The 22,364-nt window shown below is 45.3% G+C and overlaps 1 protein-coding gene across 1 annotated transcript in view; it reads right to left on the bottom strand.

The window, feature by feature from the left end:
• Positions 1–2,651: 2,651 nt before the first annotated feature.
• gabrb3 (gamma-aminobutyric acid type A receptor subunit beta3) overlaps positions 2,652–22,364 on the bottom strand; it is a 41,328-nt gene continuing 21,615 nt past the window's right edge. The window contains exons 6-9 of the mRNA XM_020476632.2: positions 19,932–20,069; positions 17,874–18,026; positions 11,540–11,802; positions 2,652–4,684 (exon numbers count right to left, since the gene is read on the bottom strand). Coding sequence (XP_020332221.1) covers positions 4,337–4,684; positions 11,540–11,802; positions 17,874–18,026; positions 19,932–20,069 — 902 coding nt within the window. The 3' untranslated portion in view covers positions 2,652–4,336. The remainder of the gene's footprint in view (positions 4,685–11,539; positions 11,803–17,873; positions 18,027–19,931; positions 20,070–22,364) is intronic.

Raw genomic sequence — 22,364 nt, 5'->3', positions numbered from 1 at the left:
AGGACATCAAAGTGGTTAGGGCATCAAAGTGGTCAGGGTTAGGGCATCAAAGTGGTCAGGGTTAGGTCATCAAAGTGGTTAGGGCATCAAAGTGGTCAGGGTTAGGGCATCAAAGTGGTCTGGGTTAGGTCATCAAAGTGGTCAGGGTTAGGGCATCAAAGTGGTCAGGGTTAGGACATCAAAGTGGTTAGATCATCAAAGTGGTCTGGGTTAGGGCATCAAAGTGGTCAGGTTTAGGGCATCAAAGTGGTCAGGGTTAGGTCATCAAAGTGGTCAGGGTTAGGGCATCAAAGTGGTCAGGGTTAGGGCATCAAAGTGGTCAGGGTTAGGGCATCAAAGTGGTCAGGGTTAGGTCATCAAAGTGGTCAGAGTTAGGACATCAAAGTGGTCACGGTTAGGGCATCAAAGTGGTCTGGGTTAGGGCATCGAAGTGGTCAGGGTTAGGGCATCAAAGTGGTCAGGGTTAGGGCATCAAAGTGGTCAGGGTTAGGACATCAAAGTGGTTAGATCATCAAAGTGGTCTGGGTTAGGGCATCAAAGTGGTCTGGGTTAGGGCATCAAAGTGGTTAGGGTTAGGGCATCAAAGTGGTCAGGGTTAGGGCATCAAAGTGGTCAGGGTTAGGGCATCAAAGTGGTCAGGGTTAGGGCATCAAAGTAGTCAGGGTTAGGGCATCAAAGTGGTCAGGGTTAGGTCATCAAAGTGGTTAGGGTTAGGGCATCAAAGTGGTCAGGGTTAGGGCATCAAAGTGGTTAGGGTTAGGGCATCAATGTGGTCAGGGTTAGGGCATCAAAGTGGTCAGGGTTAGGGCATCAAAGTGGTCAGGGTTAGGGCATCAAAGTGGTCAGGGTTAGGGCATCAAAGTGGTCAGGGTTAGGGCATCAAAGTGGTCAGGGTTAGGGCATCAAAGTGGTCAGGTCATCAAAGTGGTCTGGGTTAGGTCATCAAAGTGGTTAGGGTTAGGGCATCAAAGTGGTCTGGGTTAGGTCATCAAAGTGGTCTGGGCATCAAAGTGGTCAGGGTTAGGGCATCAAAGTGGTCAGGTTTAGGGCATCAAAGTGGTCTGGGTTAGGGCATCAAAGTGGTCTGGGTTAGGTCATCAAAGTGGTCTTGGCATCAAAGTGGTCTGGGTTAGGTCATCAAAGTGGTCAGGCTTAGGTCATCAAAGTGGTCAGGGTTAGGTCATCAAAGTGGTTAGGGTTAGGGCATCAAAGTAGTCAGGGTTAGGGCATCAAAGTGGTTAGGGTTAGGGCATCAAAGTAGTCAGGGTTAGGGCATCAAAGTGGTCTGGGTTAGGGCATCAAAGTGGTCAGGGTTAGGTCATCAAAGTGGTCTGGGTTAGGGCATCAAAGTGGTTAGGGTTAGGGAATCAAAGTGGTGGTTAACTTCGACGTCCTTGGGGAGGGGGAGGGAGTCTGGAAGGGCATTTTTGGGTTGTCTGAGAATGTATAGTGCAGATTTTGATAATGCTTGGTTGCCGTCTGAGCAGATTATTTGTTGAGATTGCAAACATAATAAAATGCTGGTCTGATAGTCCAGGATTATGAGAAAAAAACGTTTAGATCTACAATATTTATTCCACAGGACAAACCCAGATCCAAACAGCAAGCAATGCAGGTGTAGAAGCACGTATGTGGGTCAGTAACAGCCCTTCCTACTGTATGTGGGTCAGTAACAGCCCTTCCTACTGTATGTGGGTCAGTAACAGCATACTGTAATATGTGGTGTGGATGCACACACATAGTCAGGTACAGAGTAGAAACACATGACTCATGGGGGATTCATTCACCTTTCTTTATTCAAATTGTTGTACTATTGACAAAATAACCATTTGTATACATGTTTCATGATGTTTTTTTAAACACTAAGTTTAATTTAAAAGATTTGCCCGAAAGTGTTTTCATGTCCTACTCAATCAGGGAAGGTAAATTATTAAGATTATGTGAAATGAATGAAGGGAAGTCTCTGTTGTGGATAAAAACAGATGATTACAGTTCTATGGCATGCTTACTCTCTCTGCAATCATGCTCAATGCTCCCAGCTCAACTAGCCTAAATATGGAATCGCACTCAAAATGAGACTCTCTGTAGGGGGGGGGGGGGGGGGGGGGGGGGGGGGGGGTTATAGACTCTCTATAGGGGGGTCTAGACTCTCTGTAGGGGGGTCTAGACTCTCTGTAGGGGGGTCTAGACTCTCTGTAGGGGGGTCTAGACTCTCTGTAGGGGGGTCTAGACTCTCTGTAGGGGGGTCTAGACTCTCTGTAGGGGGGTCTAGACTCTCTGTAGGGGGGTCTAGACTCTCTGTAGGGGGGCCTAGACTCTCTGTAGGGGGTCTAGACTCTCTGTAGGGGGGCCTAGACTCTCTGTAGGGGGGCCTAGACTCTCTGTAGGGGGGCCTAGACTCTCTGTAGGGTGGCCTAGACTCTCTGTAGGGTGGCCTAGACTCTCTGTAGGGTGGCCTAGACTCTCTGTAGGGTGGCCTAGACTCTCTGTAGGGTGGCCTAGACTCTCTGTAGGGTGGCCTAGACTCTCTGTAGGGTGGCCTAGACTCTCTGTAGGGTGGCCTAGACTCTCTGTAGGGTGGCCTAGACTCTCTGTAGGGGGGGGTCTAGACTCTGTAGGGGGGGGGGTCTAGACTCTGTAGGGGGGGTCTAGACTCTGTAGGGGGGGGGTCTAGACTCTGTAGGGGGGTCTAGTTTAAAGTCTGTCTGCATCTCAAACAGCACCCTATTCCCTATACAGAGCCTCTAATGTGTAATGTCTGTCTTGGACCAGGGGGATGTTGTTGTAGTGTGTATGAGCAGAACCCCTAGTGTCAGTTCTCTGAGGTCTTAAAGGACAGGATACTTCACTGAGAAACATAAAGTAGTAGTCATGTGTAGTATATAGTATGGCTACATTACAAACCAATCATAGGGAAATGTATAGGAATACTGTGTAATAACACAATCAGACAATAGATCATGTGTATTGTGATAAGGAACTTCTCCATTCAGAACCTGAGTTGTGTTTTCTATGCCTACGGTGTGTATGTACATTGTAAAAAATAACAGTCAAAATTCATTCGGCTATTCATAAAGATATGGGTACAGTTTAGGTCAGACGAAGGTCAGAGCCTACTGTATTGCCAACACATGTAAGGTCCACATCAAAGACTTGATTGAGCATTGCATGACAGCAGATCATAACACACGTTTTCTTGTGATCAGAAAACACAATTTCACTCAGGGAAGGTAAATGACTTACATTGATTATTGTATAATGAATAAAAGTAAGTCTCGTTTTATGAATAAAAATGGATGATTCGGGTTCCATGACATGCTTCTCTTGGCAGTGTGGATGTTAGGCGTGACCTATGAACTACAGTGATACTGAGGTGTGGGTTGGTGAGAGCAGAGTTTACATTACGTTGCCTCCAATGTACAGTGAAATATAGATCAAGATTACATAGACGTTACTTCAGCACTTATATATTTTAAACCAAGTAAATCGTTTGCAGAATAGTCAGACCCAAGCCAATGGAATTAGTATCCAAAAGTGATTCAGTACATGACTAGTCATGGTTATTCATGACTGTTAATGACTATTCACGACTATAATATTCAGCTCATATGCAACCCTATACAGTACATATGATCCTGTTCTGACAGTCCATAGAACATAGACATGACTGGAATGGGAATATCCCAACAGATAAACCAGACATATCCTGACTCAAAGGCTGTGCATTTAATTTCTCATTCAGTTTATAACGGGCTACTATGATAAAAAGCAAAAAAGTATTCATTTCCCATTCAGTTTATAATGAGTTTTAGCTCAATGAATTTCTCACACTAAAATAAGGGGTAGAGTCACAATAATTGGCATAAACCAAAGTAAATAACGCTTCTGAAAACCCCATACCATTTACTGTGTCCCCCTCTTGTTTGTACAGAGGAGTGTTCAGAATGATAGTATTTCCACAAAGCGTCTGTCTCTGCTCGTCTGAACGTACAGTTCAAGAGACCCCCACAACTCAGTGTTGCTCAGTGTAGTGTCTCTCTGCACTCAGTATGGACTGCGTAGTCATATGTCCTCCGAATACAGATGGGTTTCTTTACTCTTTAGAGAAACAAGAAGTTTAAGGAGTGAAAATCCCTTCTGTTACTTAGGTCAGTGGTTCTAAAATTTAACGGCTGGGGGTCCCTGAGGAGAGGCTTGAAGACCACTAGTTGACGTAGTAAAGCCAGTAGATGAACGGCTGTGGGGCCCCTGAGGAGAGGCTTGAGAACCACTAGTTGACGTAGTAAAGCCAGTAGATGAACGGCTGTGGGGCCACTGAGGAGAGGCTTGAGAACCACTAGTTGACGTAGTAAAGCCAGTAGATGAAGTTGAAGAGGGTAAAGGTGAAGGGGAAGACAACCCGTGACCATCTATCGATGGAGTTCACGTCCGTCAGGTTGGGGATTTTGATAAGGAATTGAGAGGACCGCCTGCGTAGCCGTGTCTTCTTCACGTGAGCATGGGCGTTTCTCTCCCGGCCACTCAGAGCACTCGGTTTTCGGTACTGGAGGCCTGATTGGTTTAATATCATGGAGGTGGAGTTCCGTGTGGTTGTCTCAGTGATGCTGGTTGTGATCTCATTGCCGGCGCCAACTTCATTGTGGATCTCCAGGGTTGTCAGGAGGATGTTGCCCTGAGAGTCAACCTATCAGAGGAAAGGACAGCAAGAGAAGAGAGGTCATGAGTTCATGGGCTTCTGAACCTTTCTGCAAAAAATTAATTATTTGGATGAACTTTGAAAACATAGATTTTTAAAAATATAGGATACAAACCTCTACATCAAAACCTTGACTCCAAATCTACATTTCAAACCTAAAACCTTATTTTGAACCAGATTACCTGGAAGAACTATCCAGATTTTTTTTCCTAACAAACCAAAACCTGCAAAAGCAGAAACCTGGAGATAATATCCAACACAAAACCGAGTGAGTTCAGTCTGAACCTACTTCTGAATCCAAAAAGTTAAATCATCTGTAAATATTTTGTTATATACAGACCTCATGCTAAGGGGTCTGTATATTTCCTGACGTCATTTCCGGTCACAACTTGCAGGCTTGTTTTCGAGTTGCTGTGCGTTTTGTTGCTAACCTGTTTTGCTACCTGACAACTTTACGGTTTTCACTTTTTAATTACCGTTCATATATTTATTTATTTTTTCCTCAACTTTTTCACTCCGGACGCTTTATCTGGACACGATTCGTCAGGACCTCCAACAGCCGAAGCTAAGTAGTAACATTAACATGATGACTTCTAATTGCAGCCGCTGTACTCGGCTTACGGCGAGGATAGCTGTGCTGCAAGCCCAGCTTCAGACGCAATCGTTAGGCAAGGGTAATTTCAGTGTAGGAAAGGATGAAATAGCGTCTGTGGCACCAGTAAGTACAGATAGTAGTGTAAATCCCCTGGCACAGTCCCCGCAGCCGGACAACTTTCTCACGGTTTCTGGAAGGAAATGCTGTAGGAACGCTCAACCGGTGTCGCTCATTCAGCCGACAGAAACTTTCAACCGGTTTTCCCCATTAAGCAGCGGGTCGGAGTCAGAGGCCGATTCTTCTCTGGTCTCTACTCCTCCCGTTACGGGGTCTGAGACGCCGAAGCTTCCCACCATTAGCTCTGACAAATTGAAAACTCTAGTCATTGGCGACTCCATTACCCGCAGTATTAGACTTAAAGCGAATCATCCAGCGATCATACACTGTTTACCCGGGGGCAGGGCTACCGACGTTAAGGCTAATCTGAAGATGGTGCTGGCTAAAGCTAAAACTGGCGAGTGTAGAGAGTATAGAGATATTGTTATCCACGTCGGCACCAACGATGTTAGGATGAAACAGTCAGAAATCACTAAGCGCAACATAGCTTCTGCGTGCATATCAGCTAGAAAGATGTGTCGGCATCGAGTAATTGTCTCTGGCCCCCTCCCAGTTAGGGGGAGTGATGAGCTCTACAGCAGAGTCTCACAACTCAATCGCTGGTTGAAAACTGTTTTCTGCCCCTCCCAAAAGTTAGAATTTGTAGATAATTGGCCCTCTTTCTGGGACTCACCCACAAACAGGACCAAGCCTGACCTGCTGAGGAGTGACGGACTCCATCCTAGCTGGAGGGGTGCTCTCATCTTATCTACCAACATAGACAGGGCTCTAACTCCTCTAGCTCCACAATGAAATAGGGTGCAGGCCAGGCAGCAGGCTGTTAGCCAGCCTGCCAGCATAGTGGAGTCTGCCATTAGCACAGTCAGTGTAGTCAGCTCAGCTATCACCATTGAGACCATGTCTGTGCCTCGACCTAGGTTGGGCAAAACTAAACATGGCGGTGTTCGCCTTAGCAATCTCACTAGGATAAAGACCACCTCCATTCCTGTCATTACTGAAAGAGATCATGATACCTCACATCTCAAAATAGGGCTACTTAATGTTAGATCCCTTACTTCAAAGGCAATTATAGTCAATGAACTAATCACTGATCATAATCTTGATGTGATTGGCCTGACTGAAACATGGCTTAAGCCTGATGAATTTACTGTTTTAAATGAGGCCTCACCTCCTGGCTACACTAGTGACCATATCCCCCGTGCATCCCGCAAAGGCGGAGGTGTTGCTAACATTTACGATAGCAAATTTCAATTTACACAAAAAAAAATGACATTTTCGTCTTTTGAGCTTCTAGTCATGAAATCTATGCAGCCTACTCAATCACTTTTTATAGCTACTGTTTACAGGCCTCCTGGGCCATATACAGCGTTTCTCACTGAGTTCCCTGAATTCCTATCGGACCTTGTAGTCATAGCAGATAATATTCTAATCTTTGGTGACTTTAATATTCACATGGAAAAGTCCACAGACCCACTCCAAAAGGCTTTCAGAGCCATCATCGACTCAGTGGGTTTTGTCCAACATGTCTCTGGACCCACTCACTGTCACAGTCATACGCTGGACCTAGTTTTGTCCCATGGAATAAATGTGGTGGATCTTAATGTTTTTCCTCATAATCCTGGACTATCGGACCACCATTTTATTACGTTTGCAATTGCAACAAATAATCTGCTTAGACCCCAACCAAGGAACATCAAAAGTCGTGCTATAAATTCACAGACAACACAAAGATTCCTTGATGCCCTTCCAGACTCCCTCTGCCTACCCAAGGACGCCAGAGGACAAAAATCAGTTAACCACCTAACTGAGGATCTCAATCTAACCTTGCGCAATACCCTAGATGCAGTTGCACCCCTAAAAACAAAAAAAATGTCTCATAAGAAACTAGCTCCCTGGTACACAGAAAATACCCGAGCTCTGAAGCAAGCTTCCAGAAAATTGGAACGGAAATGGCGCCACACCAAACTGGAAGTCTTCCGACTAGCTTGGAAGGACGGTACCGTGCAGTACCGTAGAGCCCTTACTGCTGCTCGATCATCCTATTTTTCTAACTTAATTGAGGAAAATAAGAACAATCCGAAATTCCTTTTTAATACTGTCGCAAAGCTAACTAAAAAGCAGCATTCCCCAAGAGAGGATGACTTTCACTTTAGCAGTGATAAATTCATGAACTTCTTTGAGGAAAAGATTATGATTATTAGAAAGCAAATTACGGACTCCTCTTTAAACCTGCGTATTCCTCCAAACCTCAGTTGTCCTGAGTCTGCACAACTCTGCCAGGACCTAGGATCAAGAGAGACGCTCAAGTGTTTTAGTACTATATCTCGACACAATGATGAAAATAATCATGGCCTCTAAACCTTCAAGCTGCATACTGGACCCTATTCCAACTAAACTACTGAAAGAGCTGCTTCCTGTGCTTGGCCCTCCTATGTTGAACATAATAAACGGCTCTCTATCCACTGGATGTGTACCAAACTCACTAAAAGTGGCAGTAATAAAGCCTCTCTTGAAAAAGAGGCTTTCTAAATAAACTTCAGTTAGTGCTAAATACGGCTGCTAGAATCCTGACTAGAACCCAAAAATTTGATCATATTACTCCAGTGCTAGCCTCTCTACACTGGCTTCCTGTCAAAGCAAGGGCTGATTTCAAGGTTTTACTGCTAACCTACAAAGCATTACATGGGCTTGCTCCTACCTATCTCTCTGATTTGGTCCTGCCGTACATACCTATACGTACGCTACGGTCACAAGACGCAGGCCTCCTAATTGTCCCTAGAATTTCTAAGCAAACAGCTGGAGGCAGGGCTTTCTCCTATAGAGCTCCATTTTTATGGAACGGTCTGCCTACCCATGTCAGAGACGCAAACTCGGTCTCAACCTTTAAGTCTTTACTGAAGACTCATCTCTTCAGTGGGTCATATGATTGAGTGTAGTCTGGCCCAGGAGTGGGAAGGTGAACGGAAAGGCTCTGGAGCAACGAACCGCCCTTGCTGTCTCTGCCTGGCCGGTTCCCCTCTTTCCACTGGGATTCTCTGCCTCTAACCCTATTACAGGGGCTGAGTCACTGGCTTGCTGGGGCTCTCTCATGCCGTCCCTGGAGGGGGTGCGTCACCTGAGTGGGTTGATTCACTGTTGTGGTCATCCTGTCTGGGTTGGCGCCCCCCCCCCCCCTTGGGTTGTGCCGTGGCGGAGATCTTTGTGGGCTATACTCAGCCTTGTCTCAGGATGGTAAGTTGGTGGTTGAAGATATCCCTCTAGTGGTGTGGGGGCTGTGCTTTGGCAAAGTGGTTGGGGTTATATCCTTCCTGTTTGGCCCTGTCCGGGGGTGTCCTCGGATGGGGCCACAGTGTCTCCTGACCCCTCCTGTCTCAGCCTCCAGTATTTATGCTGCAGTAGTTTATGTGTCGGGGGGCTGGGGTCAGTTTGTTATATCTGGAGTACTTCTCCTGTCCTATTCGGTGTCCTGTGTGAATCTAAGTGTGCGTTCTCTAATTCTCTCCTTCTCTCTTTCTTTCTCTCTCTCGGAGGACCTGAGCCCTAGGACCATGCCCCAGGACTACCTGACATGATGACTCCTTGCTGTCCCCAGTCCACCTGGCCATGCTGCTGTTCCAGTTTCAACTGACCTGAGCCCTAGGACCATGCCCCAGGACTACCTGACATGATGACTCCTTGCTGTCCCCAGTCTACCTGGCCATGCTGCTGCTCCAGTTTCAACTTCCACCTGACTGTGCTGCTGCTCTAGTTTCAACTGTTCTGCCTTATTATTATTCGACCATGCTGGTCATTTATGAACATTGAACATCTTGACCATGTTCTGTTATAATCTCCACCCGGCACAGCCAGAAGAGGACTGGCCACCCCACATAGCCTGGTTCCTCTCTAGGTTTCTTCCTAGGTATTGGCCTTTCTAGGGAGTTTTTCCTAGCCACCGTGCTTCTACACCTGCATTGCTTGCTGTTTGGGGTTTTAGGCTGGGTTTCTGTACAGCACTTTGAGATATCAGCTGATGTACGAAGGGCTATATAAATAAATTTGATTTGATTTAAGGTAAGGCTACTAAGCTACCAAGATTGCTAGGACAGGACGGGCATTGCGGCTGCAACGACAATTTGCACAGATGTGAAGTGAGAGATATGAAAGCCCCTTGATCTCAACAATGGCAGCAGAGCGTCACGGCCTCCCCCACCCAAATGCAGGGGCCTCTGAGGCTCCATGTCTCCCCATGTGTAGAGATCATCCCACTTCCCCTTGGATATAAAAAAATTAAAAGAACACTACAAGGAATAAGTACAAATAAGTTCCAGAGACACTATTTGCTGATTGTGACAAAGAGGGGAACGTAAACAACTTGGTCCCCTCGAAGCCTACCATCCACTATGTACAGAACCAGCATGCGACAGACATGCAGCAGTTGTGACCTGTTTTTGTTGGTTATGTTGTCGTAGTTGTGTCTAGGGGGCATACAGGGGAGGGAAGGCTGTCACCTCCAGGCAGGTGTTTGTCCCCCTGTGTGCTGAAAGTGTCAGGTTCATGTCCGGTTCTGGCATTTAGGTCACCACAGACTAGTACATGTCCCTGGACCTGGAAATGATTGATTTCCCCCTCCAGGATGGAGAAGCTGTCTTCGTTAAAGTATGGGGATTCTAGTGGGGGGCATATAGGTAGCACACAGGAGGACATTTTTCTCAGTTGAGATTATTTCTGTATTTATTTCTCACCAGATGTAAAATGTTCCTGTTTTGATTAATTGATAGAGTGGGTTAGGTCTGCTTTATACCTAGTTATCATACCACCTGTGTCTCTTCCCTGTTTCACACCTGGTAGGTTGGTGGATGGGACTACCAGCTCTCTGTAACCCACTGGGTCCATCTCCTCTATACCAGGTTTCTTGTAGGATGACAATGTCTGTACTGAAGTCCAGGATCCTGCTCTTTAGGACAAAGTCAGATGACCTCCGACCTTTTAAGTTCCAGGATGAGATAGTAAAAGCTTTGTGTTCCATAGTGTCTAGTTGGTTGTTGATTATTGCTTGACAGCCATTTTCAAGACTTAAAGGCTTGAAAATCTATGGCAAGTTAAGCCAGACATCCAATAATGAATACTGGACCTCAGTTTCAGACATCTAATAATGAATACTGGACCAGGGCAGCCAGAATACTAATGCTAGGTATGTTGAAGGTGTTGGAAAATACTAGGTATGTTGAAAGTGTTGGAGAATACTAGGAATGAATCCCAAATGGCACAGTAGTCTCTATATAGTGCACTACTCTTGACCAGGGATCATTGGGCTGTGGTCAAAAGTAAGGGAAAGGGGAAAGGGGGATACCTGGTCAGTTGTACAACTGAATGCATTCAACTGAAATGTGTCTTCCGCATTTAACCCCCAACCCCTCTGAATCAGAGAGGTGCCGGGGGGGGGGGGGGCTGCATTAATGGACATCCTCGTCTTCGGCACCCGGGGAACAGTGGTGAACAGTGGGTTAACTTCCCTGCTCAGGGTCAAACCAACAGATTTTTACCTTGTCAGCTAGTGCACTATATACGGAATAGGGTTCCATTTGGAATTCATACCTAGATGCTGTAACTGAATCTACCACTGCATGTGAATCTGATTGATATCCACCCATTTGACAGCACTCTCCTAGAGAAGAATAACTGAATATAGGAACTTAATACTGAACTGACTCTAACACTGTTACTGTGAAGATCCACGTCTGGACTTATCAATGTTACTTTCATCTCTATGATGCTATATGTCAGTTTACCTTAGTGGCAATATCATCATTTCACCTAGGGCCCTCCTAATGCTGTGTATAGTGTACTAGTACTTACAGGTCTGTGGAGGTCAATGGGAAGAGTCCCCCAGAAAACAATGTTTTGATATATAAACTCTGTTGGGAATGGGTTCGTAAGTAAGCATTTCACGGTAAAGTCTACACCTGTTGTATTCGTCGCATGTGACCAATACAATTTGATTTGACCAATCAGCATATCGTTGAGTACAATTAGTCTCAATCTCTGTTCGTTGTTATGTGACTGAAAATGTACTGTAGATGAAACAGGGACCCACAGTTAACAATCCAAGATGTCCAATTACAGAATAATAAAAAAAGAAACCTACTGACCATTTCTGAGGGGGTAAACGTTACCCTGTTGCCGTCGAACTTGGCCGCCCTGTCATTGTTGACCTTCTCTGCCAACTTCTTCTGCATCCGATGGCCCCGTCCGAAGAAGACGTAGTTGACGAAGGCGTACTCCAGCAGAGCCAGGAAGACGAACACGAAGCAGCCCATCAGGTACATGTCTATGGCCTTGACGTAGGGGATCTTAGGGAGCGTCTCTCTCAGATGGGTGTTGATGGTGGTCAAGGTCAACACCGTGGTGATACCTGGAGCGGACAGTTCCTTGGTTTGAAACAATAGGCATCATGGCACAAGAGCGGAGTTCGCCCACCTATAAGAAAATATCTGATTTGCTCTACCTCTGGGATATTGGGGTTTATTGACTAAACTAAATCTAATAAACTTGGTCAGTATAGAGATGGCCAATACCCAGATCCTATTTATCTGGAAATAATCTTATTTACACAAGTGGGTTCTAAGTAGAGCCGTTCAAATAAGGTGAGCAAAGATTTTGTTTCTCTTAACAGGGTGATTGAGCCCTTTTACATTCCAGGTAGTGAAGTAAAGTGTGTTATTTGGTTGACCAGTCATTATAGTAATCTAATAAGGTAATCAAACTTGAGCTTTAGAATTAGAATGATCTATTCACATGAAGTAAATAGAGGACATAACACAAACTAAACTAACAGTAACTTTGAGAGTAATAGCATCAATGAAAAGCTATTTCTAATCGTTTGAAGCTTATTGTTAATCAAAAGAAAATCAATATAATTGAAATGCAGTAGCCTAGAATGCCTCCCACCTCCCAGTCTCATATATACTGTAGCAGTCACATACTGCACATCCTCATGTATACTGTAACAGTAACATACTGCACATCCTCATGCATACTGTAACAGTAACATACTGCACATCCTCATGTATACTGTAACAGTCACACTGCACATCCTCATATATACTGTAACAGTCACATACTGCACATCCTCATGTATACTGTAGCAGTCACATACTGCACAGCCTCATATATACTGTAGCAGTCACATACTGCACATCCTGATACATACTGTAACAGTCACATACTGCACATCCTCATATATACTGTAACAGTAACATACTGCACATCCTCATGCATACTGTAACAGTAACATACTGCACATCCTCATGTATACTGTAACAGTCACACTGCACATCCTCATATATACTGTAACAGTCACATACTGCACATCCTCATGTATACTGTAACAGTCACACTGCACATCCTCATATATACTGTAACAGTCACATACTGCACATCCTCATGTATACTGTAGCAGTCACATACTGCACATCCTCATATATACTGTAGCAGTCACATACTGCACATCCTGATACATACTGTAACAGTCACATACTGCACATTCTCATGCATACTGTAAGTCACATACTGCACATCCTCATGTATACTGTAACAGTCACATACTGCACATCCTCATATATACTGTAACAGTTACATACTGCACATCCTCATATATACTGTAACAGTCACATACTGCACATCCTCCCAGCCTCATATATACTGTAGCAGTCACATACTGCACATCCTGATATATACTGTAACAGTAACATACTGCACATCCTGATATATACGGTAGCAGCAAATACTGACGTTGAGGATGCTGTAAATGGAGAGGGGAGGATGTGTTGACAGATGAGATGTTGAGGATGCTGTAAATGGAGAGGGGAGGATGTGTTGACAGATGAGACGTTGAGGATGCTGTAAATGGAGAGGGGAGGATGTGTTGACAGATGAGATGTTGAGGATGCTGTAAATGGAGAGGGGAGGATGTGTTGACAGATGAGATGTTGAGGATGCTGTAAATGGAGAGGGGAGGATGTGTTGACAGATGAGATGTTGAGGATGCTGTAAATGGAGAGGGGAGGATGTGTTGACAGATGAGACGTTGAGGATGCTGTAAATAGAGAGGGGAGGATGTGTTGACAGATGAGACGTTGAGGATGCTGTAAATAGAGAGGGGAGGATGTGTTGACAGATGAGACGTTTAGGATGCTGTAAATAGAGAGGGGAGGATGTGTTGACAGATGAGACGTTGAGGATGCTGTAAATAGAGAGGGGAGGATGTGTTGAGAGATGAGATGTTGAGGATGCTGTAAATAGAGAGGGGAGGATGTGTTGACAGATGAAAAATAACAATAGCGAGGCTATATACAGGGGATACCAGTAGAGAGTCAATGTGGAGGCTATATACAGGGGATACCAGTAGAGAGTCAATGTGGAGGCTATATACAGGGGTTACCAGTACAGAGTCAATGTGGATGCTATATACAGGGGGTACCAGTACAGAGTCAATGTGGAGGCTATATACAGGGGGTACCAGTACAGAGTCAATGTGGAGGCTATATACAGGGTGTTACGGTACAGAGTCAATGTGGAGGATATATACAGGGGGTACCAGTACAGAGTCAATGTGGAGGCTATATACAGGGGGTACCAGTACAGAGTCAATGTGGAGGCTATATACAGGGGGTACCAGTACAGAGTCAATGTGGAGGCTATATACAGGGGGTACCAGTACAGAGTCAATGTGGAGGCTATATACAGGGTGTTACGGTACAGAGTCAATGTGGAGGCTATATACAGGGGGTACCAGTACAGAGTCAATGTGGAGGCTATATACAGGGGGTACCAGTACAGAGTCAATGTGGAGGCTATATACAGGGTGTTACGGTACAGAGTCAATGTGGAGGCTATATACAGGGGGTACCAGTACAGAGTCAATGTGGAGGCTATATACAGGGGGTACCAGTACAGAGTCAATGTGGAGGCTATATACAGGGTGTTACGGTACAGAGTCAATGTGGAGGCTATATACAGGGGGTACCGGTACAGAGTCAATGTGGAGGCTATATACAGGGGGTAACAGTACAGAGTCAATGTGGAGGCTATATACAGGGGGTAACAGTACAGAGTCAATGTGGAGGCTATATACAGGGGGTAACAGTACAGAGTCAATGTGGAGGCTATATACAGGGGGTAACAGTACAGAGTCAATATGGAAGCTATATACACAGGGGGTACCAGTGCAGAGTCAATGTGGAGGATATATACAGGGGGTACCAGTCCAGAGTCAATGTGGAGGCTATATACAGGGGGTACCGGTACAGAGTCAATGTGGAGGCTATATACAGGGGGTACCAGTACAGAGTCAATGTGTGGGGGCACTGGTTAGTTGAGGTAATATGTACATTATTCATCTCATATGTATACGTAAATACTGTAAGTCTATATCATCTACTGCATCTTTATGTAATACATGTATCACTAGCCACTTTAACTATGCCACTTTGTTTACGTACTCATCTCATATGTATATACTGTACTCTACTGCATCTTGCCTATGCCGCTCTGTACCATCACTCATTCATATATCTTTATGTACATATTCTTTATCCCCTTATACTTGTGTCTATAAGGTAGTAGTTTTGGAATTGCTAGCTAGATTACTTGTTGGTTATTACTGCATTGTCAGAACTAGAAGCACAAGCATTTCGCTACACTCGCATTAACATCTGCTAACCATGTGTATGTGACAAATAACATTTGATTTGGGTAGAGTTATTAAAGTGACTATGCATAAAAGAGAGTAGCAGCAGCGCAAAAGGGGGGGGGGGGGGGGGTTATGCAAATAGTCTGATTAGATGGTCAGGAGTCTTATGGCTTGGGGGTAGACGCCTCTTGGACCACTTGGCGCTCCGGTACCGCTTGCCGTGCGGTAGCAGAGAGAACAGTCTATGACTGGGGTGGCTGTAATCTTTTACAATTTTTAGGGCCTTCCTCTGACACCGCCTGGTATAGAGGTCCTGGATGGCAGGAAGCTTGGCCCCAGTGATGGCACTCTGTGAGAGCCTTACGGTCAGATGCAGAGCAATTGCCATACCAGGCGGTGATGCAACCGCAACAGGATGCTCTCAATGGCGCAACTGTAGAACTGTTTGTGTATCTGAGGACCCATGCCAAATCTTTTCAGTCTCCCGAGGGGGAATAGGTTTTGTCGTGTCCTCTTCACAACTGTCTTGGTGTGCTTGGACCATTATATGTTGTTGGTGATGTGGACACCAAGGAACTTGAACAACTCAACCTGCTCCACTACAGCCCCGTCGATGAGAATGGGGGAGTGCTCGGTCCTCCTTTTCCTGTAGTCCACAATCTTCTCCTTAGTCTTGATCACGTTGAGGGAGAGGTTGTTGTCCTGGCACCAGAAGGCCAGGTCTCTGACCTCCTCCTCAAGATGGGTCACTGAACTGAGACTGATCTTCTCTGTGTCATGGAGACTCTCTGCTCTCTCTCCTCTGTGCTCATCCTCCTAGATCCAGCCGCTGTCTTCGATCCTCCTCTCCACCCTCTCAGGGCTAGGCGTCTCAGGCTCTACACACTATTGGATTGCATCCTACTTGGCAGGTCGCTCCTACCAGGTGACATGGAGAGGATCTATGACTGCACCACATAGTCTCACTACTGGTGTCCCCTAGGACTCGGTTCTAGGCCTATCCTCTTTGCTCTATGTTACATCTGCTCCTGCCACGCCCTCTACTGCTCATCCTGTGTCTCCTTTACCTGCCGCCACTCCCCCAGTGCTCTCCCTCTCCCTCTCTGTGTGATTGTGTGGTTGGAGACAGGTGTGCTGGAGTCAGAGCAGATCCCCACCAGCTGCAATCTGTTCCATAATCAAGACCTCTACAAATACTCAGTCCTGTCACTTCCACACTGCCAGATCGTAATCTCTGCTCAGTCAGTCTACGTTTCTAGCCGTTTATTACTATTTAGATCCTGTTATGTTTTCCTTGCCTGACACTGTTTTCCTCTCCGCTACAGTTCTGCCCTCTCTGACTCTGGTCCCTGTCTCCAGTCCCATGTCTCGTCATCCTGCTACTCTGTCCTGGATTCCCCACTCTACTACTCTGTCCTGGATTCCCCACTCTACTACTCTGTCCTGGAATCCCCACTCTACTACTCTGTCCTGGATTCCCCACTCTACTACTCTGTCCTGGATTCCCCACTCTACTACTCTGTCCTGGAATCCCCACTCTACTACTCTGTCCTGGAATCCCCACTCTACTACTCTGTCCTGGAATCCCCACTCTACTACTCTGTCCTGGAATCCCCACTCTACTACTCCCTTGGATTCCCCTCCAGACCTGCTTACCCTGTCTCAACCCCTCTCGCTCCAGCCTCAGCACCTGTTTTCCCTGTCTCAACCCCTCTCGCTCCAGCCTCAGCCTCCAGACCTGCTTACCCTGTGCCAACCCCTCTCGCTCCAGCCTCAGCCTCCAGACCTGCTTACCCTGTGCCAACCCCTCTCGCTCCAGCCTCAGCCTTCACACCTGGTTTCCTGCAACCCACCCGAGCTTCTCCTGGACTTCTCTCCATCTTCCTGCTTCGTTTTAATAAATACCTTGGTGACTTGATCCCAGTCTCCTCGTCTGAGTCTGCTCTTTGGTTTCCCTACTCCACGTAACACTCTATATACCAAGTCACTGGTCATATCCTCACATGGTCTCTCCTATGAGGATGGACCTCTCCTCTCTATAGACCAAGTCCCTCAGCTCTGTCATGTCCTCACATGGTCTCTCCTACTATACAGATGACACAACTACTTTTCTCCTTCCTCCCCTCTGACTCCCAGGTGGCGGCACGCATATTTCAACTTGGATGTCGGTCCACCACGTCAAGGTCAATATCGACAAGACAGTGCTGCTCTTACTCCCGGGGAATGCCTGCCCGTTCAAAGACCTTGCCATCACAGTTGACAACTCCACAGTGTTGTCCTCCCAGAGTGCAAAGAACCTGGCATGACCCTGGATAACACTCTGTAATTCTCTGCAAACATCAAACCAGTGATTCACTCCTGCAGGTTCCTGCTCTACTCAGTGTTGTCTGGGCTGCCAGCTTGTGCCATTAAACCCCTGCAATTTATTCAAAACGCTGCAATCCACTTGGTTTTCAACCTTCCTCAATTCTCCCATATTACCGCACACTCCACTGGCTTCCAGTTGAAACTCACATCCACTACAACACCATGGTGTTTACCTACGGAGCAGCAAGAGAAACTGCCCTTCCCTACCTTCAGGCTATGATCAAACCCTACACCCCAACCCGAGCACTCCGTTCTGGTGGAACCAGGTTCCCCCTGAAGCTAGGACAGCAGAGTCCCTGCCCTTGTTCCTAAAACCCTACCTCTTCAAAGAGTACCTTAAATAACCCCACAGCACCCCCCTGGCATTCTGTGTCCCAATGCACTTGCTCATAGGGGACAGTCACACTATCCCCGTCTCGCAGTACCTAAAGCCACTCTGGCAGCGGAGGCGTCGTAGTTGATCCAGAAGGAGACCCAGGACAGGATGGTGATCAGGATGGAGGGCATGTACGTCTGCAGGATGAAGTAGCCGATGTTCCTCTTTAGCTTGAAGCTCAGAGACAGACGTGGGTAGGCACCTGTAGGGAATACAATATTGCGTCTTATTTCAAGACAGACATACAGAATGGACTGGACTAGACTGTACTACCTAGAGACAGTCTTGGGTAGGCACCTGTCTATAGGAACACAACGTAGTAAAAAAGTGGAAGAAGATGGAAAAAGGTGACAGTACTGCTTTAGCTCAAGCGGCACAAACACAGTGATAGGCCTATTTTGTGGCTTGTTTCACGTTCCCATAGCAACGGCAGTTTGTGTCACCATGGTAACAAGCAAGGCTGGACCAAAGTCCAAATGATTTGTTCGCAACTTAGCATTGAGACCACAATGGAAATGGAAATTTACATTTCTCAGTATAATAATAATAAATGTTTATGCTTCGATGACATTACAGTTTCTCAATCGCGTACAATCATTTTCTGGAACAATCGATTTTCAAAACAGAGTGCACTAGACAAAGAACTCTGGCCTTTTGCTAAACAGTCAATGCATTTCCAAAATGTAGTTGCCTTCTCAAAACATAAATAAGTTCATCAAAACTATATTATACCATCAAAATTGCAAATACATTCATCAAATACTCAGAATAGACAGTAGTCTATAGCTTCAGTAATAGAGTAGACAGTAGTCTATAGCTTCAGTAATAGAGTAGACAGTAGTCTATAGCTTCAACAACTCTCTAATACTGGATCACTACACTACAGGACCCCAGACAATAACTATTATACTGGATCACAGCACAGGACCACTACACTACAGTACCCCAGACAATAACTATTATACTGGATCACAGCACAGGACCACTACACTACAGGGCACCAGACAATAACTATTATTCTGGATCACAGGACCACTACACGACAGGACCCCAGACAATAACTATTATACTGGATCACAGCACAGGACCACTACACTACAGGGCCCCAGAAAATAACTATTATTCTGGATCACAGGACCACTACACTACACTACAGGACCCCAGACAATAACTATTATTCTGGATCACTCTTCAATAAGGTTCAGGGTGTTTGTTGGAGTGTTTGAGTACCTGAAAACTACATCACAATACAATGCACAGGAACATAACATTTTGGTGGGAGCTGGGAGAGAGATTGTTGCGTAGTAAAAATAAAAGTAACAATAAAGTTTGAGGTAATGGAAACATCAGAGGCAGTTGGTCTGGTTTCTCAAACAACGGAAACTTCATCAGAGGCAGTTGGTCTGGATTCTCAAACAACGGAAACTTCATCAGAGGCAGTTGGTCTGGTTTCTGGAAACTTCATCAGAGGCTGTTGGTCTGGTTTCTCAAACAACGGAAACTTCATCAGAGGCAGTTGGTCTGGTTTCTCAAACAACGGAAACTTCATCAGAGGCAGTTGGTCTGGTTTCTCAAACAACGGAAACTTCATCAGAGGCTGTTGGTCTGGTTTCTCAAACAACGGAAACTTCATCAGAGGCTGTTGATCTGGTTTCTCTAACAAACAACAGAAACTTAATCAGAGGCAGTTGGTCTGGTTTCTCTAACAAACAACGGAAACTTCATCAGAGGCTGTTGGTCTGGTTTCTGGAAACTTCATCAGAGGCTGTTGGTCTGGTTTCTCTAACAAACAACAGAAACTTCATCAGAGGCAGTTGGTCTGGTTTCTCTAACAAACAACGGAAACTTCATCAGAGGCTGTTGGTCTGGTTTTGTCTAACAAACAAAAAACGAATCACAAAAGAGTGCGCCAATTTTTTGGATAATGATACCAAACACGGGGACTGTATAATATGATCATGATAAGTTTTGCAGTGTTACATTAACTTCCACAAAACTCCCAGGTTTCCCTTGAAATCCTAGATTCCCTCCTGATTCCGGGAATCGTCAAACCTACGTTTTCTGTAAAAGCAACCCTAATCATGGCTCTCCATGGCCGTTACTGTACCTGTGGAAAAGACCACATTCCTGGAAACCAGTTTGTAGTCCACGATGGAGAACTGAGGCAGCTCGATGCGAGTCACTCCTGTCACAGCATTCTCCCCCCCTTTCCAGTAGAACTCGATGTCATCTGTGGTGTAGCCATCTGTCACACAGAAACACACAGGCATGCGCCATACTTAGTTCATTACTCAACATAATAGAAATCATAGTTGAATCGAGTTAACTATGCGAGTCTGATGAGAAATAACGTATTTTAGGTTATCCCCGCTATTGAATGCAGTGAACTACTAAATATGTGCGAATGAAAGTAAAATATAGGTTATGTAACCCAAGACAACACACTAAAGCACTAACTTACACTAGCTTTGTCATGAATTTAGTTGACACATTAAGATGACTCATCTATTTCATTAGCATTCAGGCTAAGTGATATTTGTGGCTCGTGATGACAGAGTATGATGAAGTCCTGTGAATCACAGAAAGAGCAGAGGCTCGTGGGTAATAGATCGTGGGTAACATGAGGCTGACGTAAATCTACTATTAGCCTGATGTCTAGCTGACAATGTGTTTGTGTCCCCAATGGCACCCTATTCCAGATAAAAAGTAGTGCACTATATAGGGAATAGGGCTCTGGTCTAAAGTAGTGCACTATATAGGGAATAGGGTTCTGGTCTAAAGTAGTGCACTATATAGGGAATAGGGTTCTGGTCTAAAGTAGTGCACTATATAGGGAATAGTGTTCTGGTCTAAAGTAGTGCACTATATAGGGAATAGGGTTCTGGTCTAAAGTAGTGCACTATATAGGGAATAGGGCTCTGGTCTAAAGTAGTGTACTATATAGGGAATAGGGCTCTGGTCTAAAGTAGTGTACTATATAGGGAATAGGGCTCTGGTCTAAAGTAGTGTACTATATAGGGAATAGGGCTCTGGTCTAAAGTAGTGTACTATATAGGGAATAGGGCTCTGGTCTAATGTAGTGCACTATATAGGGAATAGGGTTCTGGTCTAAAGTATTGCACTATATAGGGAATAGTGTGCCATTTTGGACAAGTACAGAGTCCACTCTATCGATCTCCTCTTCAGAGGACTCTATCAACGCCTGGTATGGCAACTGCACCGCCTGGAATGGCAACTGCACCGCCTGGTATGCCAACTGCACCGCCTGGTATGCCAACTGCACCGCCTGGTATGCCAACTGCACCGCCTGGTATGCCAACTGCACCGCCTGGTATGCCAACTGCACCGCCTGGTATGCCAACTGCACCGCCTGGTATGCCAACTGCACACTACCTGCCCTTCAGGACACCTACAGCACTGGATGTCACAGGAAGGGCAAAAAGATCATCAAGGACCTCAGCCACCCGAGAAAAGGCCTGTTCAATCCGCTACCATCCAGAAGGCGAGGTCAGTACAGGTGCATCAAAGATGGGACCGAGAGACTGAAAAACACCTTACATTTCAGACTGTTAAATAGCCATACAACAGGTGTAGACCATGAAATGCTTACAGGCCAACAGTGCAGTTCATAATAAAATATTTACTAAATAAACTAAAGTGATAAAAAAAATATACATAACAATAACAAGGCTATTTACAGGTGGTACAGGTACCGAGTTAACGGGGATACAGGTTAGTCAAGGTAATTCGTGAAGTGACTATGAATAGATAATAAACAGCGAGTAGTAACAGAAAAATAGGTAAAAACGTAGGCTATGTAGAACAAAAATGCTTCTGACTTGTTGAATAAGAAATAACATTGACTCTATTAAAAAGGGAATTTCTATTTGGAACATTCAAAAATGCAAATTGGACCCACCCCCAAATTGGAATGGGTCTAGGGTTTCCGGCATGATGGTGTAAAAACAAAGAGGGGGGAGGGGTCAATGTGTAAATAGTCTGGGTGGACATTTTATTAATTGTTCATCAGTCTTATGGCTTGGGGGTAGAAGCTGTTAAGGAGCCTTTTGGTCCTAGACTTGGTGCTCTGGTACCGCTTGCCGTGCGGTAGCAGAGAGAACAGTCTGTGTGTGACTGGAGTCTTTGACCATTTTTAGGGCCTTCCTCTGACACTGCCTGGTATAGAGGTCCTGGATGGCAGGAAGCTTGGACCCAATGATGGCACTCTGTTTTTTATTTTATTTATTTATTTTACCTTTATTTAACCAGGTAGGCAAGTTGAGAACAAGTTCTCATTTACAATTGCGACCTGGCCAAGATAAAGCAAAGCAGTTCGACAGATAAAACGACACAGAGTTACACATGGAGTAAAAACAAACATACAGTCAATAATGCAGTATAAACAAGTCTATATACAATGTGAGCAAATGAGGTGAGAAGGGAGGTAAAGGCAAAAAAAGGCCATGATGGCAAAGTAAATACAATATAGCAAGTAAAATACTGGAATGGTAGTTTTGCAATGGAAGAATGTGCAAAGTAG

Source organism: Oncorhynchus kisutch, linkage group LG4 (genome assembly GCF_002021735.2).
Source record: "Oncorhynchus kisutch isolate 150728-3 linkage group LG4, Okis_V2, whole genome shotgun sequence".
NCBI classification, from domain to species: domain Eukaryota; kingdom Metazoa; phylum Chordata; class Actinopteri; order Salmoniformes; family Salmonidae; genus Oncorhynchus; species Oncorhynchus kisutch.
Note: the sequence above shows the minus strand (reverse complement) of the source record. Positions and strands in the feature narration are given on the sequence as shown.